This window comes from Schistocerca piceifrons, chromosome 10 (assembly GCF_021461385.2).
Source record: "Schistocerca piceifrons isolate TAMUIC-IGC-003096 chromosome 10, iqSchPice1.1, whole genome shotgun sequence".
Classification (NCBI taxonomy): domain Eukaryota; kingdom Metazoa; phylum Arthropoda; class Insecta; order Orthoptera; family Acrididae; genus Schistocerca; species Schistocerca piceifrons.
Genome location: NC_060147.1, coordinates 144,716,574 through 144,728,685, shown reverse-complemented (window position 1 = coordinate 144,728,685; position 12,112 = coordinate 144,716,574). Strand labels below are relative to the sequence as shown.

Here is a 12,112-nt window from a genome sequence, read left to right as displayed (position 1 = left end):
TAACCCCATGGAACTACTTATGTGTTGTGTATAGGATGAATACTTCATTCTGTTTCGTATGTCTGTGCTGCATCTATTATTATTGTCATTATTACTTCTCGGTGTTACAAAAATTAAATATTATATCAGAATGGGCAGAATATCACTATTTGGTTCTTCACATCTGCCTCGCTCTTGTAGCTTGTGTGGTTTCTGAGGTTAATCAATTAAAAGAATGTGATAAATAATGAGCAGGTGACGCTTTAAGTTTGATAAATGGCAGGATGTGACTTACAGTTCTGTTTTTGCCAATGTTCCTGTAATGTTGGTAGTGTTAGTGAAGCAGGAAACACTAGATTTATGGGACTGAAGGCAAATGGGAAACAAATTGTCAAAGACACACATCTGTGAACTCCTGCAGAAGCTAAGTGGAGCCAACTTTCCTCAGCAGTGGAGTACCCTTCAGAGTCGGCACTGTGCCACTGCTGTTGCGGTCTTCAGCTTCCTGTGCCAGTTGCTTTGTCTCTGCTCAGTCCCAGGTCCACAGATCCTGTTGTCAAGCCATGGCATCCGTGTACACTTTTTACCCCCCTACTTCCCTCCATTACCAAGTTATCTACTACTAGATACTTCAGGTTTGTCATATCAGCGGACCTCTCAGCCGAGTTGTATTGTAGAGCTCTTATCTACCTGCTTTGATTCGATGCTCTTCGCAAGTTGTGCGATATATCCGTTTAGTCTCCGGCGTTCTTCTGTAGCGCCTCATTTCGAAAGGTTCTCGTCTGTCCCATTTATTGTGCACATTTAGTTTTCGTACGAGGCTGAACTCTGGACGATTACTTTTGGAAAAGACTGCTTAACTCTTAAAGAAGTATTTGTTGTTAGTACATCTCTCTTTTTCAGGTTGTTTTGTTGCTCGTATTTTATACGGCAACAGATTAGCCCATTACAGACTACGTTCTGAGGGCAGTGGCTGATAATTAAGATAGTAAAAATTGCGTAATTCTGCTCCAGTCACGAAGGTTTTATCCACCCAGTATCTGTTTTGGTGGTTAAAGCGTCACTACGTGGAAGGCCCCATTTTATGTAGCTATTTTTAATGGCAACCATTGGTAATTTGTTGCAGTTGCATACGGCTGGCCACGAACATAGGTTGCAACTTGCGGGTAGAAGGAGAACTGTACTCATTCTGCGTTCTGACATCGAAATTTGTGTAGGCTTCGTACTGTGGAGTCGGGCACACGGTTTCCTTTGGACAGGACTGCAACATTATGTGATTGATTCACAAGAAGAAGCTTACGTGATGTTCCACCACTTGATGCAGAACATTTACTGTCCTCCTTACACTTACAAGTTGTAACATAAACTCGCATGCCACTAAAAGAAATTATCACCTGTTGCCACTAAAAACGGCTATATAAAAGAGACCTTCCTCCCGACAGTGATAGTTTAACTGTCAAAGTGAATAATGGATGAAATAAACATTTTGGAAGTGGAGCATTTTTAATATGAAACAGTAGTCCCAACAGAGTGCATGACAGATGGCACTGTTGTATAGAATACAAGCGGTTGTAGTGTGAAAAGCTTCCCTGAGAAGGAGAATGTGCGACACACGGAGGTCGTGCCCACTGCGTTCTCTTAACTGCTGCATTCTCTTAACTGCTGCGTTCTCTTAACTGCTGCGTTCTCTCTTAACTGCTGCGTTCTCTCTTAACTGCTGCGTTCTCTCTTAACTGCTGCGTTCTCTCTTAACTGCTGCGTTCTCTCTTAACTGCTGCGTTCTCTCTTAACTGCTGCGTTCTCTCTTAACTGCTGCGTTCTCTCTTAACTGCTGCGTTCTCTCTTAACTGCTGCGTTCTCTCTTAACTGCTGCGTTCTCTCTTAACTGCTGCGTTCTCTCTTAACTGCTGCGTTCTCTCTTAACTACTGCGTTCTCTTCACATCTTTCGATGCTTTGTAACTGCAGTCTGGTTACTATACAAATTGTGGACAACTTTTTGCTCGCAATATTTTATCTCCCCTACCTTCGGAATTTCTGAGAGTGTATTCTGGTCGAAGTTGTCGAAAGCATTCCTCTAAATCTAGAAATGCTATAAATGTGGTTTTCCTTTCTTCGGCGTATCTTGTAAGAGAAACTGCGGAGTCAGTATCGTATGTTCTGACATTTCTTCAAAGTCCGGATTGATCTTTGCTGAGACCGTATTCTACCAGTCTTGTAACTTTTCTGTAAATAATTTGTGTCAGTATTTTGCAACTGTGACTTATTAAATTGACAGTTCAATGGCAAACACGTGCCAGCACACACCTACCTCAGAATTGGAGTTTTTAAATTCTTCCCAAAGAGAGAATATCTGGTACATCTCCTGAGGGAATGTTCTCTGGTCCAGGAGTCTTGCTTTCACTTAGGACTTTGTGTCGAATTATATTGCATAAGTTAATACACTGGAAATTTCAGTTCAGGGACAAAGAATGCTCATCACTCAGATGGAAGCAGTAGGAATCCCACACGTTGTCGACTTCGTGTAGATCTGTAAAAAGGCGATTCCAGCATCCCGAGACTGTCGTCGCAGTATGTCTGCTCGACTACTAAATTTGTTGTCGGCAGCGCAAATGAACCTCCAGCATCTGTCTAGCTTCTGCTAGAGTGCTGGCACACAGTGCCAAAGTGCAGTTTTACAAAGAGTTTTTTCTCGGATAACTCCTATTTTCTGTGGAATAAGTTCATTTCATTCTGTTCCTAATAATTTTAAGTCCACTCGATTATTCGTAATCGGCAGCTGCTGCACGAAGATCTCGTCTAGACTTTTCCATAGATTGCAGCCTTCAGATGTGCCCGTATACATTACTCTGATGTCAACCACGAGCTCTGTTATTCCGTCCTCACGGTCGTTCATCATCTCGGTCAATCTGCCATATATTCTCTCGCCTGTGTAGGGGGTGGTCATTCATTTTTAATTACGATCTCGAAAAAATACAGTTACGGAATCGATTTGTTTATTTGCAGGTAGATGTGTCGAGTCCCGGTAATTCTTGTGACACGGTATTGTAGTGCACCTCTAGAGGAGCTGGTGTACCAGTAACACGGAGTATCGTGCTGGAAATGCAGCTGCCGTGCCCGAATTGGCTGCAACTGCACGACACACGGCCGCGTCAACAGGCTGCACTGTGTGTGCCAGAACTGCAAAATTTATTATATAATTTTATCTTTTTGAGATGACGACTAAAACTTGAGAAATACCCCTAATATGGCTCTCCACCTTCCAGTTAATTTTTGTCGCAGTCATATTTATGTCTGCATTCCAGTTCGATCACTGACACATTTACACGTTTTCTGATCTTTCCTGTTAATCTCTGTCGTTCACTCTGCCCGCACTGGTGGCTACCGCATTAGAAGTCCTCATCTCGAATCTGCTGCCACGCACCGATTGTAAACGTCACATTTCGAATGTAGAAACTCGATTTTCAGATCTCTTATTTAGCGTACCAGTAGTACTCTGGGCCTTATTTCACTCTTTTACCCTTTTAGTTTGCTGTCCACTTCATTGTACTGGTATGCCCTAAATGCTAAAAGTCATCGGCCAGTTTTGTTATTTTAGTTTTTGTATATGAAGTTGGTCTGTGGGTATTCTAAAATTGATTTGTTCACCTGCTCTAGAGAAAAACAGCAAAAAGACATAAGCAAAATAACGGGGTCCCAGTACGTTCCTCAGAGGTGTATTTCTTCTCTATTGACACACTTGAAAGTCTTCTCTAGAGCTGTCGACTCTTCTATCGATTCTGAATCTCTCGCTTTCCTGACGAAAGCTATAACACTGTTGTCACATTTCTCTGGCATTGATGGTTCCGAGTACAGATTGTGTCGGAAACTGACTTGCAATCTGTGGACTTTCTCAACTGAGGTGCTTCCGAGCTAAAGTTGAGTTTTTACAGAGATATGGTGACTGCTTATCACTGGTATGTCTGCGAACTGAAATCATCGCACAATCTGAGATCGGCAGAGCCTCGCAGCTGTCTCTACCCTGGCTCGTAACTCCGACTCCGACCGTCTCACTTCCGCCAACTTCTCTACTGATCGACTTCTCTCTCTCTCTGGGCACTAGGCCTACGAGTTTTGTTTTGATTTCCCCTCCGATCCTGCCCGTTCTCGATACGGTACGATGTCGGAGACATTCGCGTCACCTTACCGGCTAACTCGGTTAGTTATTCTTCAGAAATCTTTCGGTGTGTGAGTGGAGGGGAGAGGAAGCCTCTCTCTCCCTTTACGACTGCAGAGTACGTTCTAAACCTCTCGTCGGTTTTTCGTGACGTAGCTCAGTTCCCACCGTGAGCCTGTCTCTCTTTCTCTGTCTCACAATTGTTCCCTATATATTACCTAAGCACCCCACTTCACTTATTGATCCTTTACTGTCTCCAGACTTCACGTCATAAATGTTGTCAGGTAACTTATTTTTATAGGCCTCCCACGCCTCTCTCCTGCACTCCCGTGGACTGATACTTGTGGCTTCTCCTGCCACACTCATCCTTTGTCTTTACTTTAGCTAACTTTCACTACTTTTTACAGGACTCGCATTTTAGCTATGGACGTGACACAGTCACAGACACTATTAATTAAAATGTTTTTTTGCTTATACGGACATAACACTACGTCTTTCGGAATATCGTCCGTCGTACGGTACAACTTGTGTGCAAATTTGAGATAACGGTGGAGTCCTATTATACAGAAATGTATGTAAATGTTGTCACAAAAAGTCCGTGCAACCACAACCACAGACACTTTTTAAAAAATGTGACTTTGACATCATCTTGTTGAATGTGCAGCACCAGTTGTTTAGTGTCTGTAATTGTGAAAGTAATAAATAGTTTACAGTGAAGTTTAACTGTTTTTTTTCATACATTAATAATTCTGTGAGATGGGCTACACCGAGAAACATACAGGCCCAAAAGTTCCATCTTCATTTGATCTGATGAATTTTTTTCTGTTGCTTATCAGTTGTTTCACCTCTGGCAGTTGCTCAGGTATGTGATAAGTGCCAAGCAGCATTGTAGTGTGAAGTCTACATTAAACTGTAGTCTCCTTACAGGAGGGCGACACTACGCCATCCCAGTAATACTGCGCCTAGCACAGCAGCGCCTCGTTCAAATTGATTTTTGGGCTGGGGACAGTTTTACTTTTACCTTTATTGAAGCATATTGTCCACAGGTGCATTTCAATATTTTTTTGCATCTGGAATGATTTTGTAAACCTCATTTGCCCATTATTTATGGAAAGTCTTTATAGCTGAAAATCTTTTGCTGTTTGTGTAAACACTGATGCTAAATAACTGCATCTTATGTCTCTATCAGCATCTTAAATTTTTAGGGTGCTGAACATTGTGATCGATTGCATCTAGTATACCTCCACGTTCGAAGCTAACGTATTGAACTGTGTATTTATAATCTTCCACTCGACAATTTTTGTTTCTCGCTAGCTCTGTACCTAATTTTACTCTGCTCTCTATTGCTCTCAGTAATGGAGAGGTCTGTGTGTGTCGACTACTGTGTCGTGGGCCGGGGTTCGATGCCCGGCACGGCCGGCGAATTGTCTGTCTGTTTTTTGTCCAGTGGGAAGAGTGGGACGAGACGCACTCGGATCTGTGAGGCCGACCGAGGAGCTACTCGGGCGGTAAGTGGTGGCTCTGAGCTCGACAACAGTGACCCCGTGACCTCCCGTCCGCGTCCGAATGACGCTCTGAGACGCGGTGGCCGTTAGGCTGCGTCCACTAGGAGTTGTGACGTATCGTATTTTGAGGGCACACTGCATCCTGTGTTACTTCGTTATTATTTGGTGAAATATAGTCGATCTCATTTTCTGTTTTTCATTTAGGAGCCGGTGTTAAATCCTGCGTGTATCACCTCACTGTGAAATTTGCTGTTGTTTAGCACTTCATAGAAATCTTCTGCCAGTGTGTGGGCACCCTGCTACACAGTCTTGAATTTTTTCACGAAATATCGTATGTTTATTTTTAAAACATTCAGAGTCAATTTAACGGGTAGAATAGCAAACAGTATAACGTCTTAATACTTTAAATCCACTAAGTTGCGTTACAGTAGTTATTGCATTAACAAAATGTAAAATATTCTCCATAGTAAACAGAGTGTAAGATACATGTGAGCTGTAACTGCAGTAAGAACCTATAGGTATGTGAGATATATGAGGTCTGTTCAAAAAAAATTCCAGAACTCTGGCCACAAAATTTTTCTGCATCCGCCTTTTACTGATTGTGCACAGTCTCCTTCAAAATACTCTTCTCCACAATTGATACACTGCTCCCCAGAAGCAGTCTCGGTACGCCTCTTGCCAGATTGTACGAAATGCCATCTACGAATTTTCTTTTATCTCGTCTGTTGTTGCAAATCCTCATCCTTTTAACGGGGTTTTCAAAAAAAAATTCCACAGGGACCAGGTCTGGAGAGTATGGAAGATGAGGCAGCACGTTGATTTCCTTTTTTGTGCAGTAGTTACACACCAACAGAGACGAATGTGCAAGTGCGTTATGGCGATGCGAGAAGCACGAATTGTCTCGCCACATTTCAGGCAGTTTCCTTCTCACATTTTTGCGCGACACTTCCCGGTAGTACTGACCGTGAACAGTTTGTCCCTGTGGCACAAATTTGTGATGAACTAATACTCCAAAGTCAAAGAAAACTGTCAGCACGGCTTTGACTTTTGACCCGATCTGACGAGCTTCTTTTGGTCTCGGAGAACCTTTTCTGACCCGGTGTCAAGGCTGAACGTAGGCCTTGACATTATAGCTGTATACCCACGTATCGTCGTCAGTTACGGCTCTCTTAAGGAGCGCCTGGTTCTCATTTGCACGATCCGAAAGCCCTTCACAGATTGTGAGGAGAAGGTCTCTCTGGTCTCGACTCGTGAGGTGTGGAACGAACTTGGTGGCAACACGACGTATTCCGAGATGCTGTCTCAGGATTTAGTGACACAATCCAATTGAAATGTTAGACTTCTGCAATCTCTCGGACAGTCAGTCTTCGGTCGGTATACAGAGTCGTTGACGTCCCCGACCTGAGCGTCGTCAGTAGACGTCAGAGGATGAGGAATGAGGATCGTCTTTAACTTCCGTCCGGCCATTTTTAAACCGTGTGAACCATTTGTAAAGCAGAGTATGGCTTAAGGACTCATCACTGTAGGCTTCCTGCATCATATGATGTGTCTCTGTACAGATTTTTTTACTTTCACACAAAAGTTAATGGAGACGCATTGCTCCTCTGACTCTGCCATCTGAAATTCGCAAACTGGGAACACGACATTCTACTCAATACGGCGCTGAACAATAACTGACACACGTACGACAATGAAACTTCCGGCAGTTATGCACTAAAAACAGGTGTGTGCAGGGATGCCTACACTCCGACATACCGTTGGTACGAAATTACTGATGTTCCAGAACTTTTTTGAACAGATCTCGTACATTATTTGTGATAATTAAATGTATTTTGAATTGTTGTATGTACTCTTCAGTAAATGTAGCTAACATTCATGTCATAATATAACATTTGTTGGCATTGCCAGCTCTCAACCAAATTATTGTATTTCAACCTGACCGAGACTTTGGACTGTGCTAGAGACCAGTCTGTCACCTCAACTGTGATTCCGAGAGACTGCTTCTTTGTACCTGACGTGTCCTTTGGCTTTGCCGACTCACGACCAAAAGTTAGTACAAAACCACCGATCAAAAGCAAAGAACAGAAACAGTGCCATGTCTGGCCCTTGCAATGGTCTGTACTTTAGCCTGATTTCTTTTCAGAGTCTGACTTTGTGCTCTGTATCTGACCGTCTCGTTTCTGACTACCTGTATCAGATAGTTTCTGATCTATATCGGATTCTAAATGTTTTCCTTCACTCAGAAAATAAAAAAAGATCACACTCTGTTTCTTTGTAATGCCAAGAAATCTCTTGTACCTTGAGTGTTGCAGTCATTCTAACCAGAGATCAAATTCGTACACAAAATTTATTACTCCTAATTTATTTGTTCCATTATTTCTCAGAATTAATAAATTGTGTAAAGGATGATTTATTTAGCTCTTTAGTGGATTTAAGAACCTAGAGATCAATATTGCAAATGTTTCTGGACCTTTACAGATTTTATCGTATTTAGATCAAAAATGTGTCGAAGCAAAATCGAATCGGCAGAAGGCTCCCCTGGTCGAGGAAGTTTCTGACGTCAAGGAGCTGAAGAAACTGCTGCGCACAAAGAACAACGTGCTGGTGTGTTTCGTGAGCTCGTTGAAGCGAGCCGTTCCGACCGTCAAGGTGTTCCGCGAGGCTGCAGGCGCCATCCGCGGGCAGGGCACGATGGTGCTGGTCGACTGTTCGGGGTGAGTAGTCGGGTTATCTTTTACTGTTTTCTGTGTACAGAATTATCAGTGAGCTAGTACTCTGAAACAGCTGAACTGTAATACTAACACCCGACTTCAGTTCTGGCGTGTGTTAACTGACTTTTCTGTTGTTGTTGTGGTCTTCAGTCCTGAGACTGGTTTGATGCAGCTCTCCATGCTACTCTATCCTGTGCAAGCTTCTTTATCCCCCAGTACCTACTGCAGCCTACATCCTTCTGAATCTGCGTAGTGTATTCATCTCTCGGTCTCCCTCTACGATTTTTACCCTCCACGCTGCCCTCCAATACTAAATTGGTGATTTTTCTGTAACACGTCGGAATTACCCGTGATCTTCTCCATTATTTTATAAGAAAAATTGCTTTGTGTGAGCCCACAGCTGACAAAGTATAACTGATCCACAGCTGTGCATTTTTATTTTTTCTTTCTTTCTTTGTTTGCTTCTAGTTTCACTACTGTAGCCCCATCCTCGAATGCTCTCGTGTAAAAATAATATGTAAAGAGTGACTCTCACACGAGATAGAATTTTTTGGTGAATTACATTAATATTGCTATCATTAATTTATGTAATACACGGTAGGACACTGACACTTACAAACCACAAAATGTAATTAATGTTACAAAACTGGTAAGGTGTTGTCAAAGGAGATAAAACTGCCAAAACAAAATAACGGTAATAAATAATACGACGTAAATAAAATCCGTAATTGATGTGGTGTTCAGAGCAGAGATTATCCCACAGATATATACCTGATGTAACCGCATAAATCGTAGAGTGCATTTTATACCCGAGCTCAAGACTGAGAATAAGACGGGGTGCGCGGGAAGTCGTGCTGTCGACACAGTACGAGGTGCAACGGGCGGGTGCGTGCAGTAGTGAGAGTGAGATGTTTGTGCAGAGAAACTCTGCCAAATGTGGAAATGCACACACTCGTCTATCAATTGCAAAACTGTCGGACGTGTAACGTGACACGGGCTGTGGGGTGTGCCTCGACTGTTCAGTTAGTGAGGGGATTGCTGTCGGAAGCTAGAGGTTAGAGTTCCACTCTATTTTTCGAGGTTTAAATTCCGGTACTCGGTTTCCTGACTTCACTACGGTCGATTGCCTCCGTTATTCCTTCCGGGAAGCTCGCCGATCGATTCCCGATAAGAACTCGAGCTCCACCTCCGGTGACTTTTTACTGTCTGATGTTAAACTGTAAACTTCTTATGAACTGGTGTAGAAATGCAGTACTTATCTCTGTAGAGCTTTGCAATAACAGCTTCAAAACAAAATGAGCTAGGCTCCCAAATTACATAATTCCACTCGAGGTGGAAATAAAATCGATTACTGTCACAGTCGGCAATCTGGTGGTATTTGGTGCTGCCGTCCGTACTATTTTACTCTGTGCTCAGCTCTCGTTTTCTGCGACCTGCCTCCTGTAACGGAGCCTCGTCTTCCCTACATTACCTGTCTGATTATTCCTTGGTGTCCCAGCAAGAAAGGCTCACGATGATGATGATGATGATGATGATGATGATGATGATGATGGGACATCCTGGTGGTAGAAGAAGGCGTGTGAGATGGCTGGAAGATGTGGAAGCCAACCTGAGAGCAGTGGTGCAAGAGTGCTTGAGACCAAGAAGACTGGAAATCTGTGATTGAGGAGTCCGAGGTCCTCAGAGGACCGCAGTGCCGTGGAGTCAGTCAGTCAGTCACTGTAGATGTATCTGGAGACGGCCACAAATTCCTCTCTGCCCTGTCCGTCAGATCGTCTGTGTATGTAGAGAACGAGCAATCCTATCGTGTCTTCTGGGGGCAATCGTGACAGACGGTCACTGTCTCGGACAGTGTGCCGCGCCGTATTACTCGAGAATTGGGGCACTGTGTTATACGCTTCCTGGAAATCTACGAATACGGAATCTACCTGTTGTCCGTCATCCACAGTTTGCAGGATAACATTTGCGAAAAAGGACGAGTGGAATTTCGCTCGAGTGACACTTCCTACATCTGTGCCGATTTGTGGACAGAAACTCTTCTGTCTCGACGAAATTTATTATTGTCGTTTGTGCGTTCCTTTTTGAACTGAGGGAACTTCTGCTTCCCTTTCGTGTCCTGCAGCTTTTGTAACAGTGATCTGATACCTGTAGGGACTGTACGTAGACTTTAGCTCCCCGTGTTTTATCCGTACCGAATTCAGAATTGTGAAGGGTTTATTTCGGTCGACATTGTCGAAAGTTTTCTCTGACTCTACAAAAGTAATAAATGCAGGTTTGGGTCATTTTATGTCAAATCGGCACAGGAGGAGACCAGTTTCTATCTCACCGTCTCAGATTTTCTTGAAATTTGGCACAGGTGTACTGTCGGTATAGACTTAAAAATACATGAAATTATACTGAGGTACGTCAACTTGTATAAGGATAATGGAACTGTAAAGTTATCACAAATGGGCCCAAAAAAAGGGAACGGTAGTTTTTGGAATTGCTGTAGAAGCTTTCCTAATTGAGATACATACCTAGGATAAGTACCATTTTACAGCATTTTTATGCACTTTCCCCTGCTTTACAATAAAATACAAGTTTATATAAGAACATACTTTTCAAAACAAAATTTAAAATTTCAGTTTTTTTTCTGTTTTCTGTCTTTCCTTAGTTGCTTCAAAATTCATGTAGTTATGTTCTGTCCATGCAACTAATTTTGTTTATTGCCATACATGCTTCGCTTCTTTTATTTGTGAAGCATTTTCAAAGGCCTGTAATACATGTTTCTTTTTATACATATAATAAACAAATTACGTGGGAGTTACAATACATTGCTATGTTACATTTTGTGATATTTTTCCTTTTTTTTTTTAAAAAAAAGGTTAGAATCAACTTTTGTATCACAAAGTACGTGATGTGAAATTATTGTTCGGTGTTACTTAAGATTACCAGCACTGATAGTTCAAGTGGTAGTTTTTTTTTAATCATCTCTCTCTCTCTCTCTCTCTCTCTCTCTCTCTCTCTCTCTCTCTGTGTGTGTGTGTGTGTGTGTGTGTGTGTGTGTGTTCTCTCTCTCTCTCTCTCTCTCTCTGTGTGTGTGTGTGTGTGTGTGTGTGTGTGTGTGTGTGTGTGTGGGTGTGTGTGTGGGCTAGCATGATCAGGGAGTTATTGCTTATATGGATTTGGTCATCGAGTACCTTCTTTTCCATCGTGATGGCTCTTTGTATGGGAAAGTTTTCTTGCAATGTCAGGAGAATTTTGTTGTGATTATTCACTCTGATAACTGTCATGTCACGTTCCACGTTGCACGGTTCATGTCCATGTTTTATCAGGTGTTTGGAGAAAGTAGAATTGCGATTTTAATATTTACAACTTCTTATATGTTCTTTATATCTAGTTTTGAAGTTCCTGCTTGTCATCCCCAGATATACTGATTTACATTCTTGGCACTCTAGCTGGCATATACCTGCTCCTTGGTATTTATGTGGTTTGTCAGTTGTTTGTAAATGTGATTGGAGCGTTTTCTTGTTCTGTAAGCTACGTGTAATCCCTGTTTCTTTAATACACTTGCTATCTTGTGTGTTGCTTTGTTTTACTGTGTAAGAGTGGACCATTTCTTTTCTGCCAGTCATGTCATGAGTGTTACTGTTCTATGTGCTGTAGTGTCTGTGTGGTTCTTTGTTGTTTGTGTTCTCTGCTTGTTTTCATTTTTCTTTAGTTGTGTTTTAATTTTTGGTTGACTTCGTACTATATTGGTGCTGTAACCATTGTTTATGGTTAT

General features: G+C 42.3%; 1 protein-coding gene across 1 annotated transcript in view; it reads left to right on the top strand.

Moving 5' to 3' along the window:
* LOC124718803 (protein disulfide-isomerase A5) overlaps window positions 1-12,112 on the top strand; it is a 169,300-nt gene that overhangs the window by 14,000 nt on the left and 143,188 nt on the right. Inside the window, exon 2 of the mRNA XM_047244417.1 lies at window positions 8,117-8,352. Coding sequence (XP_047100373.1) covers window positions 8,117-8,352 — 236 coding nt within the window. The remainder of the gene's footprint in view (window positions 1-8,116; window positions 8,353-12,112) is intronic.